The sequence below is a fragment of the Periophthalmus magnuspinnatus genome, chromosome 4, assembly GCF_009829125.3.
Source record: "Periophthalmus magnuspinnatus isolate fPerMag1 chromosome 4, fPerMag1.2.pri, whole genome shotgun sequence".
NCBI classification, from domain to species: Eukaryota; Metazoa; Chordata; class Actinopteri; order Gobiiformes; family Gobiidae; genus Periophthalmus; species Periophthalmus magnuspinnatus.
Genome location: NC_047129.1, coordinates 16,384,118 through 16,404,088, shown reverse-complemented (window position 1 = coordinate 16,404,088; position 19,971 = coordinate 16,384,118). Strand labels below are relative to the sequence as shown.

General features: G+C 38.1%; 3 protein-coding genes across 3 annotated transcripts; all 3 read left to right on the top strand.

Moving 5' to 3' along the window:
- Positions 1 to 680: 680 nt before the first annotated feature.
- On the top strand, positions 681 to 5,338 carry cluap1 (clusterin associated protein 1). The gene is made up of 13 exons (XM_033965029.2): positions 681 to 726; positions 990 to 1,031; positions 1,148 to 1,259; positions 1,366 to 1,450; positions 1,525 to 1,704; positions 1,795 to 1,890; positions 1,971 to 2,054; positions 2,154 to 2,287; positions 2,363 to 2,504; positions 2,904 to 2,976; positions 3,059 to 3,169; positions 3,993 to 4,042; positions 5,160 to 5,338. The coding sequence occupies exons 2-13, from the start codon at positions 1,010 to 1,012 to the stop codon at positions 5,331 to 5,333; spliced, it is 1,263 nt and encodes a 420-aa protein (XP_033820920.1). The 5' UTR covers positions 681 to 726; positions 990 to 1,009; the 3' UTR covers positions 5,334 to 5,338.
- A 333-nt stretch (positions 5,339 to 5,671) lies between these two features.
- On the top strand, positions 5,672 to 8,637 carry ccdc124 (coiled-coil domain containing 124). The gene is made up of 5 exons (XM_033965629.2): positions 5,672 to 5,766; positions 6,200 to 6,377; positions 6,912 to 7,104; positions 7,874 to 7,979; positions 8,084 to 8,637. The coding sequence occupies exons 2-5, from the start codon at positions 6,219 to 6,221 to the stop codon at positions 8,286 to 8,288; spliced, it is 663 nt and encodes a 220-aa protein (XP_033821520.1). The 5' UTR covers positions 5,672 to 5,766; positions 6,200 to 6,218; the 3' UTR covers positions 8,289 to 8,637.
- Positions 8,638 to 12,514: 3,877 nt separating this feature from the next.
- kcnn1b (potassium intermediate/small conductance calcium-activated channel, subfamily N, member 1b) lies at positions 12,515 to 19,687 on the top strand. Its single transcript, XM_055221537.1, has 10 exons — positions 12,515 to 12,716; positions 13,218 to 13,495; positions 14,142 to 14,537; positions 15,430 to 15,525; positions 15,622 to 16,040; positions 17,360 to 17,501; positions 17,968 to 18,078; positions 19,058 to 19,185; positions 19,264 to 19,333; positions 19,400 to 19,687. The coding sequence occupies exons 1-10, from the start codon at positions 12,515 to 12,517 to the stop codon at positions 19,685 to 19,687; spliced, it is 2,130 nt and encodes a 709-aa protein (XP_055077512.1).
- The last annotated feature ends 284 nt before the right edge of the window (positions 19,688 to 19,971 follow it).

The window sequence follows — 19,971 nt, the reverse complement described above, 5'->3', positions numbered from 1 at the left end:
TAGGTGGTCGGTCAGTGTTCGTTCTTCCTCCACCCGCTGCTTGCTCACACACCGGCTCGGTTCTTCTACTGGCTCTTCCGGCTCCTGCTCTTCCGCGGCCTCGGTGTGGTTCGAGGACAGGCCGCTCGGCTGCTCCTCTCCCCCGGGGTTCTGCTCAGGCGGGGGCCCGGTGTCCATCTTTGATATCAGAGTGGTTTGTAAAGCAGCATTCTCCAGCTCCTTTAAGCGTTTGCTGTGGAGGCCGCAGGCAGCGTCTCTTCCACTCGGGTTGTTTTGAGGAGGCTCGGCAGTCTGCTCCATCATGGCTCCATCCTACACACAGGAAAACAAAGAATGAAAAAAAGGCATGGACACAGAAGGAGTCGCCCTCTACAGGAATAGTGGCGTAGGCTGCAGTCAGATCTGTATGCACAGAAGAAATTTACAGAAGCTGCGAATTGCATATTACAAGTCACTGTTTATAAAATTGAGACAACCATACTTCTACAGTAAAGCTCCTGTGTCAACACCATTAATAAATACGTCATGATTAACAGTGAAACTGGACTACACAGTCATTACACTCAGTGATTATGCCACAAAAGTGGCAGTTAGAGCCACTTTGCGCTGAAATTAAGACGTGAAGATTTATTTTGACTCTTCTGGGCTTCCGTACTCAGTATTTGGTTTCCATAGATACCACTCGAGGCAGAATCACAGACAGAATCTCCTGCTGCTCCGTCAAAGGTAACAGCCTCTTCACTTTTGCGCTACAAAGCTCAGCAAAACACACAGAGTTGTATGGTTTTAAAATAAAGACCTTTTTTGTTTGTTTGGAGTATCAAGCTTTGTCCGTGGAAACAACAACGCGAAATTTACCGCGTTAGCTTTGTGCTAAAGCTACTTACTCTTCAAGCTATAGAATCAAACTAGCTAGCTATATCTCATAAAATGATGTTCGTTATGTTGAAGATCACGTTATTAAATGTTGTTATATTATGTTATTGCAGGGCATTTCCTGTGGATCAACATGTCCTTTAGAGACTTAAGAAGTAAGACAATAACAGTTTTATCATTCAGCTGGACATACTGCATATCGTAACAAACCCTTTTTAGTTTAATGCAACATGTCTTCTTCTTCTTTGTAATTTGTTATTTTATTTGTCAGATTTCACTGAAATGATGAGAGCTTTAGGGTACCCTCGGCTCATATCAATGGAAAACTTCAGAACACCCAACTTTACCTTAGTAGCGGAAATTCTAATTTGGCTTGTGAAAAGGTACGCTCTAACCTCACATCTTTGACACCTGCTTCTCTCCTACTAATTTGTTTCATATTGTGTGCATTTGTTCACAAAATGTTATGTTTTCCTCCTTAATCTTCAGATATGAACCTCAAATGGATATTCCCACAGATGTTGATACAGAGTCAGACAGAATATTTTTCATTAAAGCTGTGGCCCAGTTCATGGTGATTATTCTACTATGCTATAGTTCTAGTATATTCTCTATGGATTATTTTCACTGGCATTTACCTTTTTACAGGCTACAAAGGCTCACATTAAGTTAAATACCAAGCGCCTTTATCAAGCTGATGGATACTCAGTCAAAGAATTATTAAAAATCACCTCTATTCTTTACAATGCAATGAAGACACAGCAACTGACCTTGGATGATCCAGTTGAGGAAGACAATCACAAATTCAAGTTTGACCTAAGTTCTCGAGTAAGATAATTATATTGACGTCTCGATTTTATCTGCTCATTGTTATATTTATAAGAGAAACTATGTTAATGTTTTTGGGTTTTTTTTTAGATTTCAGATCTCAAAGCAGCACGACACTTGGCATCAGAAGTCAATTCAAAAGGAGCATCATTATTTGACTTATTGGGAAAGGAAGTAGAGTTAAGGGTAAGCAAAGTAAAATGTATTTGTATCTGCTTTGTTGAATGCAAAATAATATCTATGCCATATCTCCTTATTGTCTACAGGAAATGCGAACTGCAGCAATTGCGAGACCTTTAGAAATAAATGAGATTGAAAAAGCACTAACTGCTGCCATTAAAGAGGTTTTGGTATGCAACCATTGTGTCATTTGTCGTATTACCTAAAGCCATTGAAATGTACACACATTTATGGGGCAATCAATATCTGTATTTGTGTGGCTGTTTTAGGAAAATGTAGAGAAAACCAAAGAAATGTTGGGCAATCTTGTTTCTGATATGGCAAGTCTGGACGCAAAGATTGAAAAAAAAAGACAGGAGCTGGAGAGGAATCGAAAAAGACTCCAGACGCTGCAAAGTGTGAGGTAATGACCATCCTCAGGCTTTATAATGCACACAAACAGTTCATGATTTCACGTCTTTATATTTTTGTCTGCTAGACCAGCGTTCATGGATGAATATGAGAAGATCGAAGAAGACCTTCAGAAGCAGTATACCACATATGTTGAAAAGTTCAGAAACCTTTCGTTTTTAGAGTCTCAACTGGATGAATACCACAGAATAGAACAGGAGAGATTTGAGGTGTGTTTAGACCTACGTTTACATGTATTTTATGGTGTTTCATGTATAATGACTTGTCTGTAGGCAAGGCAAGTTTATTTGTATAGCACAATTCCTACACTTTACAGAATAGGAAAGACATCATAATGACAGTACAACAAATTAAAACATAAATAATCATCATTAAATAAAAATTAAAAGAGAAGAGTGCAGAATAAAAACCTTTCAGTCATATGCACAGTTAAACTGTAGCCTGGATTTATACATTGTCAAAGTAGAGGCCTGTCTCACATCTTCAAGAAGACTGTTCCAAGTTTTAGCTGCATAAAACTGAAACGCTGATTCCCCATGTTTAGTCCTGACTCTGGGCACCAGCAGGAGGCCAGTCCCTGAAGTCCTTTAATGTTTTCTGTTTTGCAGGAAGCAGAAAACACGTTAAGAATGATGCAACAGAAATTAAGAGAAGACGAGAAGGAGCTCATGAAGGGATCCTGTAAGCTCCCAACCTCAAACCAAGCCCCAGTATTATTATTTTGTTTACATTTGCCAACAACTTTATTTTCTATGATCTGTAGTAAAAGATGAGGATTCAGATATTGATGTTCCAGAAGATGATGGTTCTGACAGTGACATTGAAGACAGCCGTCCATCTAAGTTGCGTCCAACTAGAAATGGCTTCTTAGCAGGTACTGTTTCTGTAATCAGTCAGTTAATATTTTGCATGCAACAACAACAACAAACTTTATTTATAAAGTGCTTTTCATACAAAAAATGTAACACAAAGTGCTTTACAGTGCATTAAAAACAGTCCCACCCACCAAACCCACCCAACCACCCCACAGGCAAACAACCCAACCCCAACACATCAATAAACATAACCAGACAACCCCCCACCCCAACACACACTCCCACCCACCACCCCAACACATGTTAAAATACCTTTGGTTTCATTAAAATATGTTTAAGTGCAATAGGCTGGATAAAGATGAACCAGATGAGAGAGCACCAGGAGCAGGGTCACCCGCAGCCACAAGACACCAGCCCAGGGCCTCTATTGCATCTATTTCTTTTTTTTGAATATTTTTAACATTACCAGACAAACAGAGTGTATTATATTAGATAATGCATGATAACAATATCACAAAGGACACATCTGAATGTCTGAATGTCCACGGCCCTCCCACCTATCCCACCCATCCCACTCATCCCACTCACTGGCTGAACGTACTAAAATAAGATGTGTTAATCCCTTAGTCGTCCAGGTAGCCCTTAACTTCAGATAGATTTAAGGCAGTGTCCACCAGCAGTCTGACCAGAATTGAAGAAGCAGCTTGGATGAGCAGTGAAACGTCTTCACTCCTACAATATTTTGTTCAGTTGACGGATTTAACTTTGGCTTTTACAATACTAAAATAAGAAAAATAAACAAATTAATTATGAATGAATAAGAGGAGAAGCATTGATCTATTTCTAATTTTAAACTCATATTTTTATGTTTGTCATCTTTAGGCAGAGGCGCCAGGTACTTCGGGAACATGCATGGGGGAGATAGCGATGAGGTATGTTTTTTTCAATTCCACATACACTGGTTTGTTGAGTCAATATATTTAATAATGTATAACCCTAATTATTCCATATTTTGTTGTGCAACCAACACAACTTCAAATCTTATTCACTTCAATTATATTTTTCCCCTAATATTTATCTGTACTCATTCTCTATTTTGCCTCTTAACTTGTATTAAAAAGCCATCTAATGCAGTTTCCAGAAGTACTCTTTCTTTCTCCAAGAAACAACAGAAAATGAAGGTTTGTGACAGATGGAGATGTAGTGAACTCAAAGTGAAAATCCATCCTCACCTTTGGCACAAACAAAACTGCACACAGAGCACGCAGTGGAAATGAGTCCAGTGTGAAATGTGCTGGATGGATTTTACTTTAATATCAGTTAAAAGGTAGATGATAGACTTTAAATGTGCTTGTACAGTCAGACTGGAGATTAGCTTCCTCCACCCCACATAAATATACACTAGTGTTTCATTGACATCCATGTTTTTCTCTCATCAGTCAATTTACATTCCAATTGTTGTGAATGGTACAATGACATGTTCACACTGTCTCATTGTTTAATTAGATGTAACCATTTTCCAGACAGTGTGAACTGTTCACTGGAGCTCAAAAGTCCCACCTACTTCAAAATCTGCTCTGGTTCTAGAAGTAAACTTCCCATTCATTTTTCCCATAGATTTTTTCAAAAATTCAAATATCAAGAGTTTGAAGACAGAGGCTTACCACATTTGGTAACTAATATCCATAATGCAGTTGTTTTAAGTTTAAAAAAGATTGGGTGAAATGTTTTAATAACTTAGCAGTCTTATAAATCTTTACATAAAATTATAGATCTTTTGGTCATTAGTTATCACCTGACTGATTATCACTGAGCATTCAAACTTTTAATATTCTTTTGAGATATCGGTGGGAAAAATAAATAGTAAATTTACTTCTGGAACCAGAGGGTGGACGGTCACTGTTGAGCTCTATAACATGGAATCTCTTTTATAATCCGACTTTGCAAACAGATATCTGTTTGTCTGTTTGTCACATTTTGTGACACTAAACTTCTTTGATGTTAAAGTTTGAAGAAGTCTCATATTTCCCTGTGTGACTTCTGTTTCAGACTGAAGGCAGTGAGATTGATGTAGAGGAAGAGGATGAAGAAGATGAAGAGGAAGAGGAGGAAGAGAGCAGGGATTTGGAAGACGACAGTTTGGATGGACCACGGGGTGGTGCACGATCAACCAAGGGGGCCATGAACCCTCCTTTGCTAGAAGAAAGTGACAATGATTTTTAAAGAACCCACAAACCCCAAAAATATAAACATATTTAAATTTGATGTAATTCAATAATATCACTGTTACAATATTAAGTTAGAAAATGTATAATTCTCCTGGCATTGTTTTTGTACATTTTGTTGTTAGATTTTTATATTTAACCTGTTGGTCTTAATAAAAAAACAAAAACAAAGAGGTGTGTAGCTGTGTCAAGTGTTTACATATTCACATCGCAGTCAAAAAATGTGTTACAACACAGTGCTACTGGTACAATACAGTTGAACAAGGAATGTATCTTGCAAAGGCTTAACCAAACTTTGTGGTTTCACAAAACTACAACGAAAAATGTCAGTGTGTCGTCATCAAAGTGCGCGGTGACAGCGGGAAGGGAAGGGGGTGGAACTGGTATCTGTTATCTGTTCCACATTGTTGCAGATTTAATCCCCTATTTTGGTACGTTTCTTACCTTATGCATGTCTTTTTATAGTCTAACCTAACGTCTGTTTGAGTCATGGATGTAGTCGTGTTCATGTAATACGACTGATGAGACAAGTTGCCATCTGCTGCTGCTGTTAGCTTTTTGCTACTTTGGTTCTTACGAGAAAAAAAAAACGTATCAGATGATTACACTTTAGCTGCAAAGATTAGTTTTAAAATTGTAGAGTCTCTCCCATGTCCGACTTGTGATTTACAGACATATATAAGACCTAGTGTTTTAGTTAGCAGTAAGTTTGTTATGGTTGTGATCAGTCTGTAGCTTTAGCCTTGCATTCTGCTGAATATTGTTATCCGCTGTCACATCAGTATTCTTACCTTTTGTTTGTGACACGTAAAACACTTACAACGATTTGATTGTGAGCTGTTGTGTGTCTGTTCCTTGTTTCAGCTGACAGGAGGCCCTTGGGATGCCAAAGAAGTTCCAGGGCGAGAACTCAAAGGCAGCCACCGCCAAAGCCCGCAAAGCTGAGGCCAAGGCAGTGGCAGATGCGCGCAAGAAACGAGCGGAGGAGGATGCTCTGTGGCAGGAAACTGACAAACATGTGCTAAAGAAGGAGCAGAGGAAGGTAACATAATGCTGCAAACTATAGCTTTTCTCTTTCTTAAAACCAATAAAGGTCCTACATTATAAAGGTACAAAATTTACTCTTGTGAGCTTTAAGCAGTGTTGGAATACTATTATTTAATCAAAAACATACCTGGAGTTGTGTTTTGTTTGTTTGAGTAACTCTTTATTATTAAGCAGTCTACATCTCCAAAGATCAAAATGTGTTCTGTTCCACCTTATGATGTCATGAATTATGATATCCAGTCCTGCAATTTCCAATCTCTACTGAAGGTGTATGGAGTTTAAAAACACTGGAGCACTGTATCACCACATGACATCACAAAGTGGACCAGAGTGTGAGAAGAACTTAGCCTAAAAACGCAGGATTTGCGTGTTAAACAAGTGAGAATAACACAAACACAATGGCAGGTATGTTTTTGATGAGGAAACAACATCATAACGTACATCAGAAAATAGTGTGATATGAGACCTTTAACTAACCCAAGCAACCCAGGTATTTGTGGTACTGAACTGACAACTCAATGCCATACAGGATGATAAAGAGAAAAAGCGACTGGAACTTTTGGAGAGAAAAAAGGAAAACCAGCGACTCCTGGATGAGGAATTTTCTAAAATCAAAGGAAAACCCACAAAAGAGCCCGGAACCGGAGGAAAAGTGACCCGAGCTCAGATTGAGCAAACGCTACAGAATGAGCAGCAGAAACAGCAGCAGGAGCAACCCAAAGGTAAATGAGACACACCATACTATATACATCCAAGTTTTCTCAGACAGGCTAAAGATTTTTGAAGATTTTCTTTTTATCTTAAGTCCATAGCCTTTTAATAGTCAGAATTTTAACTAAAATGTCATTATCATTTACACAATTAGTAAGAGAAAAGCCAACAGTTTTTGAGCATGGCTGAATTCTTGCAGCCTTGGTAGCAAAATGCTTTCTTGTGATTTTTGTGAGTTCACAAACTCTTGAGAGTCCGTCTTATTCAGATATGGCTGAATTATTTACATATGATGGGCAGTGCAGAAACAATCACAGGGCAGCATTGTGGCTTGGGCAAAAGCCAGTGCTGAACAAACCAAAACAAACATGACGATGCTGAAAGACGTTCTTTAGTGTAAATGCAGAATATTTTATTTTTGAAAAACATGCAGAAGGAAGTGCTCTGTGCGTTTGCGCATGGGTCTGATGCCTGTGCTTTCCTCTCAGCTTGTTTTAACTAAAGTTTGTTTTTTCGGCTTGTTTCGCTGTTGTGATACTTTGATCAATCAACGTGTATTTGTTTGAATGCTCCGATCATCGGTTCCGATCACTTTCAGCAGCTGCCCCAGACTTATGTGTTGAACTCACTTGAGAGGGTTGCACATATCAGTCTGGTGTGAGCCAGGTTAAGACTGTGAGCCAAGCCATCCTCACCAAGCGATTGTTCCATTCAGCCCTCTTCAAATACAAAACTAATTTGTTCTTGTTATCATCTCAACTCATTTTTTTCTTACTCCAGAAAAGACTCATTTGGAAACCCCTCTGGAGGAGAACGTGAACAGAATAATCCCAGAAGAAGGAAGTGTGGAAGCTAGAACCATAGAAGATGCCATTGCTGTTCTCAGGTATTCATTTTGTCGTCACTTCAAATATGTTTTTACAGTGGGTGGGTAAACAGGACAGCACAACAATTAAACATGAGCTAATTACAATATTGTCTTCTTTGTAGCACTGGGCCAGAGGATCTTGATCGACACCCAGAGCGTAGAATGAAAGCAGCATTTGCCGCTTACGAGGAAATCAACATGCCTCGCTTAAAACAGGAGAACCCCAACATGAGGCTGTCCCAGCTCAAGCAGCAGCTGAAAAAGGAGTGGACAAAAGCCCCTGAAAACCCCCTGAACCAGCAGTTTGCTACTTTCAATTCAAAGTGAATGCACAGTTTTCTTATCCTGCAGGAGTAACCTCTACACTCATCGTCATAATGAAAATTTTGGGAAGCCCCAGTTAATAAGGTCTGCTTAGAAAAGAATGAAGACACTCACCTGTTTACCAGAATGAATTCCGGTTATTCCCTTGTTATAACTGCATCAGCTATGTATGTGTGGTTTTTCATAACAGCCCAATCGCATGCCTTTAGCACTCAATGAGCAAGCAGTTGGGAACATCTCAGTAATTTATTAAAGCAAATCACGAATTCATCACCATATCTTTTTGGCCTGAAATCTTGTTCTTCCTCTACACATGACTGAGATTTGCCAATATATTTTGTTGCCAAACCTACTAGTGCATTTATATATATTTTTTTTTTTTATCAGTAAATGGTCTAAAACAAACTTGCTGTACACTGTATCTATATAGACCTGTCACGATAACACATTTTGGAGCATGTAGGCCTGTCACGATAATCACTATATGGAAAAAAAAAAAAATATGAAAGCTGGGACAATATATTTTGAGGCTCAATATTTATCATGAGTACTTTTTCTTCACAGTAGTGGTGAGATTTTTGTTATTTTTGATGTAACACAAAAAGATTTGAGCTACAGAGAGTTAAAAAAGTAACTTCTATGGTGAATTATTGCTTCATTCTGCTGTTTATTTCGTGCTGCTCAGGCCTTTTAATGTTGCTGTTAGCATAAACATTTATTTACTGGGATAATCCGGCTTTACTGTTATAGTATCAGTGACAAACTAGTTTCGATGTTTATCGCTGTAGATCTCTATAGCAATAAATCATGCTTCAAATTTTTTTATCTTGACAGGCCTAGAAAAACGATAGAGAAATATTGTGGTAAACGATAATACTGAAACTAGTTTATGCCACTGATACAATAACAATAATGTAAAATAATCCCAGTAAACCATTTTTAAATAGACTTTCATTAAAAAAACACATGAGCTTCTACAAATAAATAGCAGAATGTGCCAATAATTACCCATAAAAGGGACTTATTCACCCCTCCACAGCTCAAATCTTATCGTATTAGAGTAAAAATACCCAAAATCTCCCCAGTTTTGCAAAGAAAAAGTACTCACGTAAACATCAAGGCCCAAAATATATTGTTCCAGCTTTGATATACTGAACAAGAAGTCGATATAGTGACTATCGTGACAGGCCTATATCTATATAATGGTGAAAAGTAGGCAAAGCATGAACTGAATGTGGACTGTATCCCTCATTTACAGTTTATAGTGTCGCACTTACACCTCTATAATAGAAGAAAGTCACCACGTGTGTACATAGATGTATGTTTTATTAAAATGCCACAGTCAGCTAGTTTGTGCATTTGAATCATGAGATAACGTTGTTTTAAGTTCTTGGACTTGAACATTTGACAAGTACTGTAATAACTAGTGTGGCTGCAGCGTGGAGTGCTCTGTTGAATCACAAAAGGTTTTCTCTGGCACAGCAACATTCACGCACTGACTGCTGAGGTGGCAACAGCCCTTCTATACACGTGGTGAAAGCAAACAGCAAGTAGAAATTAAACTTTTTCTTTACACAGCACTATGAGGCAATGTATGACGATGTTATGTTTACATGGACACAAAAACCCAATTATAGTCTGATTTCTGGGGTTGTCAGATTATTAATGACAACATCTTATTGGTGTAATCTGTGATACCGTCAGTGGTGGAAGAAGTACTCGATTTTGTTACTTAAGTAAAAGTATAGATGCTGGAGCAAAGAAATAGCAAAAGTAAAAGTATCACATGAAAAAAACAAACATTTAAAAGTGTTGAAGTACCCCTAAAAAATGTACTTAAAAGATTTCGCACAGATGTTGAGGTCCTAAAAGGCTTCAAATGTAGTGATTTTGATAAATATTTTTGCTGAATTTTGTTCATCAGAAACAGCTGATACTGTTTCTAGCTGTTTTTATTAGTATATTTTTGTTTGCTCAAATTATTAAAGTGTTAAAAATAAAACCTCAGACTTTTCAGCAGGTCTCAAACAATAATAAAAAATACTTTTACTTTTCAGTCCAGTTCAAAAATGCAGTGGAGCAGGAAGTACAGACACTGCTCTCAAATGTAGTGAAGTAAACAGTAAAAATTATTCACTTTAAAATTCACTTAAGTGCAAATTTTAGGCATTTGTACTTTACTCAACGGTACAGTACTTCACGGTACAGTATTTCACTACTTTTACTTTGTTACGTTCCACCACTGTGTACCATGATCGGAAAGAAATCAGATGTTGCTGTTTGCACTCATTTTAATAATCTCCAGAAATCGTATTATAATCACATTTTCATTCCGCAGCCCGTTAAAACACAATAACTGTGAATGAAAAATGTTGAGGTTTTAATTGTTGGAAAATGCAATAAATCCCTCACACAGTAACCCTGAAATTCTTCCAGTGCAGCTGTGTTCTGTTAAATCAGGAAAACCGGTATGAATCATAATATTATGTGTATATTTTGTCATTCTTTAAAGACGCACTTGAAATTCACAGTGGCTGATCCATTTATAGACAGATTTAAATTGTCCTCTTTTGTTCAGACAGCTCTTGTGGTGCTGAAGATAAGAGACATTATAAAGGCCTTTGAACCACAGACTTCAGATGACCCTTTGTTTCCTACTTAAAGCACCGCATTTATTCATTTTCCTTAGCAACCAATAGGTCCACTCCCAATTTAGCGTCCCGTCTTTGAGGTGGCTTGTGTGATGTCCTTCATTAATGCTGTGCCTTGATTTTCTTGTTTTTGTTTACTCTGTTCTAACCTGTTACTGTACCCTCCCATTACGCTCTGATTTGCATGGTGGTCTTTAGGGAGCCAGCTGTTTTCTGTACTTGTCTTTCTTCATGTTGAATCTTATCATTACTTTCAAAGCTCCTGTATTAAGTGTATATGCACCGTGTTCAAGCGAGCCACTCGGAGTCTGCATCTTCACTACAACACGTGTGCTCTACAAAACATCTCCTATAGCAAGTCCTGACGTAACAAGGTAAGCAATACTTCAGTAATTCTATAGCAATAAAATGTGCATAAAAAGTTTGCAGCAGTGGAATGGAGTGAAGTAAAAGTAGTAAGGTACTATACTATATTCGATACTTTTTACTTTGACTTCATTAGATTTGAGAGCAGTATCTCTACTTTCTTCTCCACTACAATTTTGCACAGGACTGAAAAGTAAAAGTATTTTTTTATTATTGTTTGAGACCTGCTGAAAAGGCTGAGAGCTTATTTTTAATACGTTTATAATTTGAGGAAACAAAAATATACAAATAAAAACAGCGGGAAAAATGATTGATTCAGTTGTTTCTGTTGAACTAAATTCAGCACAAATCTGTATCAAAATCAGTACTTTTGAAGCTTTATAAGAACTCTGTGTGAAATACTTTTACTTTTTACTCTTTCATTTATAATGGTTATTTTAATATTTTTACTTGAGTAGATTTTTCCATGTGATACTTTTAGTCGAGTTTTTTTTTTTTTGCTTTGGTATCTGTACTTTTACTTTTTTACTTTTTAAGTGCACAGTGTAACTTTTCAGGTGGAGGGTCTGTCACCTGCTTGGCTCCAAGGAGATGTTACAGCTTTGCTTTGATTATTCCACAGTATTGAAATAAACTTGGTTATCACAATGGCGACAAGTTAATGGTCAGAACTATGGAGAAGCAAGCCTGCTCATAGTAAGAATCAGGAGATGTTTACTTTTTGAAAATTTCCTGAATGCCTGAGGTATTATATTGACACAAACTTATTCTTATAAAAAAGTAGCTGTGAAATGTGTACATCTAAAACTTTGCCATTTACATAGTTAATTCAAATGGTTTGTGTTAAAACCTAAAAATTCAAACATTCATTAAGTAGTTAAAGTTATGTACTCTTTCTCTTGTACAGATTTCTACATGCACGACTTTGAGAGAATCAGTCCCTCTTACAGTCCAATTTGTTTTCTTTTCTTAGAATGTGTTTATCTGTTTGTTTACTGTAGCTGAAATATTTAAAAAAATATACATAGATTAACATAGCGTAATTGAGCTTTTGCCAGTTCAGATTTCACTAAAAAGCAACGCTAAATTTAATAAATACAGTTCAATTATAACAGGTGTGAATAAAAAAATAATAATAAAAAGTTGTAATGATTTTAACATTAGAGTTTGAATACAATCCCCTGTATTTTCTTGCAGCTCTGTGTCAGTGCCATGAGGCTGATCCTGGTTAAGCCCACCAACGCCACCCGCCGCTTGGACTCCTCAGGGGAAGTCTTCCACGAACCAGAAAATGAGCGCTTCCACTCGGAGCGCCCCTCTCCTCCTGCCAGAACCACTGAAGGCATTTGTGACGGCTACTCCGGGACCTCCATCCAAGTGGTCCCATCCCCTCAACGGTCCAGTCTGCACCGGGGTCCATCCTTGTCCCAAAAAAGACCCAAGAGAGCGTCAAATCACATGGCACCCCTTAAAACGGGTGCTCTGGCGTTTTCCCCACTGAGTGACCAGGATTGGCTTTTGCTCTGCGGTCGTGTGGAAGATGATACAACTCCAGCGGAAACACAAGGAGCGAGTTGTTTAGAGTGTGACCAATGGGAGTGCCCTTGTCAAGAAGCAAGTTCACAAAATGTCCATTCAAAACCTCCAATACGAGACTGCGTTTCCATGGTGACAAGTAATCAACATTGTTCAAGTGTTCAGACATCTGAGACTTCATCACAGTCAACAAACAGACACAAGATTCTACATCCAGGAGTGCAAAATAAAGTTGGGCCTCAGTGCAGCAATCAGGAAGGTTGGGAAGGACTTTCGCTACCTCCATGTGGTCACTCAAAATCCAAGGATCCAAGCCAAAACTTATTTAACATTCCAGTAGACGACACAGAACAGTCACTTTGTCGTGATAATCCTGCAGAGCCCAAATGGAGAGACGTTTTTGGAGCAGGGCCGTTGTTAGTTCAGCAACGTCCAAAACAGGATTCGCACTGTTCAAGTGGTGGAGAGGAGATGTTTCACAAATCTGATGATCCAACCACCATCTCCAAGTATCATCGTGTTCAAGGAAGCAGTAAGGAAAAAAGATCCTCTACCCCAACCGTAAACAGAAGTGTCCAGTCCCTGCTCACCAGTCACTTCAGTTCAATGGAGAAGCAGGATGTGATGGTGGAAGGGGAGAGACGGCGGCAAACTCAGGTAAATGTGCCAAGAAACACATGAGAACTCCCACTGTAAGTACGTAACTATGTTTGACCTCAGTCACTTTAGTAATTGCAATATTAATCTATTATCAGTGTTCATTTTAATATATAACCTTACATTTCATAAACAGTACTTCATAATTAATTAACCACTGCATTTATACAGCACGTTTTAAGACATCCATGGCGCTTTACAGTGCACTGTTCATTCAGGATTCATTCATACTGGGGTGGTAAAATAATACGAATGTAGCCACAGCTGCCTTGGGGCAACCTGATGTAAGCGAGGCACAGTTGCCGAGGTGAAATTGGAAAAATGCATTGCTTTGGTTTGATGAAATAAATGGCCATATTTTGCTTTGTTAAATTGTATTCATTTTTATTTTTTTACTTTCTCCCAGGAGCAAATTGTTAGTTTATTAGTAAATAAATATTTGAATTATAATTAATGCTTTCTCATGCAATACTATATTTTTCCCATTTTTATTTAAAGGTGCACTATGTAACTTTTTCGGTGGAAATTCCACTCCTGCTTTTCTCCATGGAGATATTATTACCTTACTTACTTGAATTACTTGTAATCTTCCACATTGGCATAGTGCCAGTACATTAACAAAACTAATCTCATTCACATTTTGTAGGTAAATCCTCATCATCCCTTTGGCTCAAAACTGTCCCTCCCTAAGCACAGCCCTCCGGCCTCAGACACAGACACCAGTGAGATAGTGAACGGTGATGCACTAACGTCCAGTCTGGCAGATTTCTACTCATCCCAGCAGCCTCTTCAGCTCCTGGAGGACGCCTTCTCCAAAGTGATCCGTGAAGACTCCAGTAAAACCCACAGTGAGAACCAGACGAGGGACGAGACCAACAACATCCCCCAAAAGAAGTCCAGAGACATCAGCTACAGACTGGGCCAGAGGAGAGCTCTGTTTGGGAAGCGCAAGCAGCTGAGCGATTATGCTTTAGTTTGTGGGATGTTCGGAATTATCGTTATGGTGATTGAAACAGAGCTTTCCAGAGGGGTGTACACAAAGGTAAGAAAGTCAAGTCTGTCAAGAAATAACAAGGATTTTCTTGAAAAGTGGAGAATTGATCGGAATATTGATAATTACCTGACTGTTGTTTTGAAGATATGCCAAATTTGAAAATCAAGTATATCGTATATAACACAAAATCATGCAAATACAGCTGATTAAAAATAAAAATGAAAAAAATAAAAATTTCAAATAAGGGTGTAAAGTGTAAAATTACCCTCAAAAGTCCAGAAATATCCGTCAATACACATTTGACTGATACTTAAACCTCAATACATTTAAAGACATGTTTTAACACATTATTAAGATTCACTGTATATTTTTGTTTGGATACTCCTACAAAGATTTGCATTTTTGTCGAAATCTGCACCTTTTTTCTGAATACATTGCCAAATTCTGTGAAATATGGGATAAGCCCAAAGATAAAAAGGAGAAAAGGGAGTGAACCACTGTTATTCACAATTAGGGCACCGATACCGAAAAATTTGTTGAATCCAAATCAGCTTCCAAATATTGGTTCTGCACATATCCTGGCTGAACATATGAACTGATGTAATAAGATAATATTTACTGATCATAGTTGGCTTAGAAAGTCTAAGAATGTTTGAACTTTTATTCATACAAAGCCATTCTGTGGTTAAATGAGAGATAAATAACAGCTCTATAACACATTTGGATCAATTCTATCTTATTTTATTTTTGTTTAAAAGAAATAAATGCTGTTCTCAATCTCTGCACTGAGAGAGTGTCGGCTGATACTTAAAGCTATACTATCAGTATCAGAACTGACAAAGCTGGATCGGTGCATCCCTATTCACAATGTTAAACTGATTTTGTTATTTTTATTGTCAACATATTAAAGTGTATTTTACATGACATTCATTTTCTGTAGGATTCTGCATACTCCTTTGCCCTGAAAGGCCTCATCAGTGTTTCCACAGCTATTCTCCTGGTCCTCATTGTGCTGTACCACGCTAGAGAAATTCAGGTAAAACAAACATTACTTCTGCACAATTCAACGCACACAGCGAAACATGCTTTTTTCTTCTTCAGACACATTTCTCATAAAACTTTATGTGAGCAGCTCTTCATGGTGGACAATGGCGCAGATGACTGGAGGGTTGCTTTAACCGTGGAGAGGGTGCTGTTTGTTGCGTTGGAGCTCTGTGTGTGTGCGGTCCACCCCATCCCGGGTCAGTACATCTTCACCTGGACAACTCGATTAGCCTTTAGCCACACCTCTTCCGTGGCTGACGCAGATGTGGACATAATTCTTTCTGTGCCAATGTTCTTGCGCTTGTACCTGATTGGGCGAGTCATGCTCCTTCACAGTAAACTGTTCACAGACGCCTCCTCGCGCAGCATCGGGGCGCTCAACAAAATCAGTTTCGACACCAGATTTGTCATGAAAACCCTGATGACCATCTGCCCCGGGACGGTCCTGCTAGTGTTCAGTGTGTCCTGTTGGATCATAGCAGCGTGGACAGTCAGAGTATGTGAGAGGTACAGTGGTGGAGGAAGTACTCAATTTTGTTACTTAAGTAAAAATATCACATGATTTTTTTTTTTTTCATTTCATTTTATTTCGAGCAGATTAATGAACACATGTATCCAGTACTCTTAATGCACATTTCACATATTTTTTCTTATTTAAGCTCAAAAAGGAGTGGAAAGAAGAGAACTAAAATCTACTTAAGTAAAAGTATTAAAGTATATATTTGAAAATGTACTTAAAGAGGAAAAAGTACAAGTATTTCGCACAGATTTTGAGATCAAATAAGGGCTCAAATGTAGTGATTTTGATAAAGATTTGTGCTGAACAATAGTTTTTTCTTTTTCCTAGCTGTTTTTATTTGCTCAAACTATGAAAGTGTAAAAAATAAACCACTCCAGCTTATAACAGGTCTCAGACAATAATAAAAAATACTTTTACTTAAAAATGTAGTGGAGTAGAAAGTATAGATACCTGCTCTCAAATGTAGTTAAGTATCCACTTTAAAATATACTTAACTATACTTTATACTTTACTTAATAAGTACAGTACAGATACCAGAGATTTGTACCTAAGTTTAGTACTTTACTTCTTGTACTTAGTTACATTCCACCACTGGAGAAGTATCAGATATAATGCATTACTTTTGGACCTTTTTTTTCTTTACTTAATACTGATGAGTCTCTTAAAATGTGCACTATGTAACTTTCCTAGTGGGGAAGAGATGTTATTGTTTTGTCAGGAATGTTTCAGTCTGGCTTTACGGCAAATAACAGACACACACACATTATATTGTTACTATGAGCGGGGTTGCCTCTTTACTGACTTGGCCTGGTGCCATTACCTCCATGGAGAGGTAATGGCACCAAGTTTAAAGGTCCCATATTATGCTATTTTGTGATCTGTTACAATGTTCCCACATCAAAAACAGACCTGGAGTTATGTTTTGTTTCATTCACACATGTTTAACACACAAACCCTGGATACTGAGGCTGTGTTCTTCTCCCAAACAGAAAATACTCTGTCATGTAGTAAGTACAGGCAATTTTGTATAATATAGGACCTTTAATGCCTACTATGGAACTTTTCACATCTTCATGGGGACAAGCAGGTGGTCACTACAACACTTATATAGTGCACCTTTGACTTGTTGAATGGGAATTTATGGAACCATTTTAAATCCCAAAGTTGTAGAAATAGTGGTGGCAGAAGCATGCAGTAGTAATAGCAGCTGCAAGTGGGAATTGTAGTAGATGGGCAGTTGTTGCAGTTGTTGTAGTAGTTGTACTTCACTCTTCCTCTAATACATTTGATTTCTCCGTTGCTCCAGGTACCATGATGCTCAGGAGGTCACCAGTACTTTCCTTGGAGCGATGTGGCTGATCTCCATCACTTTCTTGTCTATTGGCTATGGCGACATGGTCCCTCACACCTACTGCGGTAAAGGGGTTTGCCTTTTGACTGGGATCATGGTAAGTCATGAGGGGGGGATTGTTCGGTCTGAGATATCAGTTCTGAGAGAGTTTTGAGAGATCAATTTAAAGCTCTGATTTCCTCTGACATGTTAGTGCCATATAAACCATCTGGCACTCTGAGGACAACAGGGACCGGCCTCCTGCTGGTGCCAAGAGTCAGGAATAAACATGGAGAATTGATGTTTCAGTTTTATGCAGCTAAAATCTGGAAGAGTGTTACTGAAGATGTGAGACAGGCCTCTAATGTTTCAATCCAGGCTTATAACGGTTCTGTTTGGCTATGCATATGACTGAAAGGGTTTTATTCTGCACTCTTCTCATTTAATGTAAATTTTATGATGATTATTTATGTTTTGATTTGTTTGTATTGTGATTTTAATGTCTTTCTTATTCTTTAAAGCACTTTGAATAACTTTGTGTACCAATTGTGCACATAAATAAACTTCTGTTGCCTTGTTCACAGGGAGCTGGATGCACTGCTTTGGTTGTTGCTGTTGTTGCAAGAAAATCCGAATTGACCAGGGCTGAAAAACATGTTCATAATTTCATGATGGACACTCAGCTTTACAAAAAGGTATCTTGTACTATTGTCAAGAAATTATTTAGACCTACATTTATTAACTTAAAGGTGCATTATAGAACTTTTCTGGTGGAGTAAAAAAAATTCAATTCTGTCAGCGGGACAAAAAAGTTTTAAAGTGAAGACGTTTCGCTGTTCAAGCCACTTCTTCAGTTCTGGAGAGATCATCTGATATCTGTCTGAAGGGAGGAGCTAACTACACTGAAACTAACTCCTATTTGTAAACAGTTTCCGTTAATAGACCTAGACAACAAACAGAAACCGTCTACAAATAGGTGTGTTAGTTTCAGTGTAGTTAGCTCCTCCCTTCAGACAGATAAAAGGCAGTGTCCATCAGCAATCTGGTGGACACTAAACAAGGTTACAGGGCAGATCTGTGGAGAGGCAAGCATGCTCATAGTAAGAATTCACGTTCAAGGTGTTATGATAAAAGAAATCACTTGAAACTGAATAAATGCAAGATAGTATAGATCACATGTGTCAAACTCAAGGCCCATGAGCAAAATGTGGCCCGCCAGGTCATGTTATGTGGCCCGCGACAAAGTAAATGAAAAGGTATGACAGTCTTAAAATATCAGTTTATCAGGAGATACACAGTTACACAGACATTTTTTCATATCTATGCAAATCCATATGCAATATTTGTAACTTAAATAAATAATAAATATGGAGAAAATAGTTGCATTCATTTTACATTACATTTGGTTACATTTATCTTAGTTACATCTGGCCCTTTGAGAGCAACCATTTTGATGATGTGGCCCTTTGTGAAAATGAGTTTGACACACCTGGTATAGATGGATAGTACTATGGAACAATCCAGGCAAAACAGTATCTCTGTATGGAGACAAGCTGGTGTCGGACCCCTCTGTCTGAAAGCTTGCATAGTGCACCATTAAATATTCTCAAAAAATATATTCTTATGGGCAAAAAATAAATAAAAAACATGTCATATATTACTTTTTTGTCACAGATAAAAAATACAGCAGCCAATGTGTTGAGAGAAACTTGGCTCATCTACAAAAACACCAAACTGGTGAAGAAAATAGATCACGCAAAAGTACGGCATCATCAGCGCAAATTCCTTCAAGCTATTCATCAGTAAGTTAAAGTCGTTACTCAGAAACTTTAGATTTTGTTCACACTTTTTATTCAAATATTGTTGTTTTTCAATTTTAGACTTCGACGGGTCAAAATGGAACAGCAAAAACTAACAGATCAAGCAAACACAGTAGCAGATCTGGCTATGGTTTGTAAATGCACGTTTTGTGATGTCAGTGTCAACATGAAACATACTTAAAATGTTGTCTTGCAGACTCAAAACATGATGTACGATTTAGTATCAGAGCTGCAGCACAGAAGTGAGGAGCTGGACCAAAGGATTGCAGTTCTTGAAGAAAAACTGGACTCTATTCTCTTCTCAGTACAGTCTCTTCCAACAGCTCTCTCCCAGGCAATAACCAAGTTACAAAAGGATTTCTTGGATGATCTCGCCTGCCGGGTCCACTTCCTCTCATCCTCTCTGAGCTCCGAGTGCTGCTCCATCCCTGTGAGACAGCTCTGCCCAGGCCCCACCACACCAGAGACACAGCACAGCCAATAAGAAATGCTGTACAACTTTTGGGCTCTTACAATGGGAACTACAATGCATGGATGATTGGATGATGTGTCTGTCATTTTTGTTATCTTTGAAGGTTCATTGAGCAAGTAGATATGTTCACATACTTAAAATTGGGACGGCGCTATGTCTGAACTCTATTTTTGGTCTACAACATGTTTTTTAGGCAGGCGTTATTACATTATTATAGTCTGAAAGCAATCACTTATCAACATCAGTGCTTATATAGCCTACATAGCATTAACTAGTCCATTGGCGGGGCTGTAAGT

Excerpts from the sequence above, each read along its gene's own strand:
- cluap1 (XM_033965029.2), top strand. The coding sequence starts at position 1,010 with ATGTCCTTTAGAGACTTAAGAA. Across the intron at positions 2,505-2,903 it reads TAGAACAGGAGAGATTTGAG|GAAGCAGAAAACACGTTAAG; the intron begins GTGTGTTTAGAC and ends TCTGTTTTGCAG. Across the intron at positions 4,043-5,159 it reads ATGGGGGAGATAGCGATGAG|ACTGAAGGCAGTGAGATTGA; the intron begins GTATGTTTTTTT and ends CTTCTGTTTCAG.
- kcnn1b (XM_055221537.1), top strand. The coding sequence starts at position 12,515 with ATGAGGCTGATCCTGGTTAAGCCCACCAACGCCACCCGCCGCTTGGAC. Across the intron at positions 12,717-13,217 it reads ACGGTCCAGTCTGCACCGGG|AGCCCAAATGGAGAGACGTT; the intron begins GTCCATCCTTGT and ends ATAATCCTGCAG. Across the intron at positions 13,496-14,141 it reads AGAGACGGCGGCAAACTCAG|GTAAATCCTCATCATCCCTT; the intron begins GTAAATGTGCCA and ends CACATTTTGTAG.
- ccdc124 (XM_033965629.2), top strand. The coding sequence starts at position 6,219 with ATGCCAAAGAAGTTCCAGGGCGAGAACTCAAAGGCAGCCACCGCCAAA. Across the intron at positions 6,378-6,911 it reads TAAAGAAGGAGCAGAGGAAG|GATGATAAAGAGAAAAAGCG; the intron begins GTAACATAATGC and ends AATGCCATACAG. Across the intron at positions 7,980-8,083 it reads GATGCCATTGCTGTTCTCAG|CACTGGGCCAGAGGATCTTG; the intron begins GTATTCATTTTG and ends TCTTCTTTGTAG.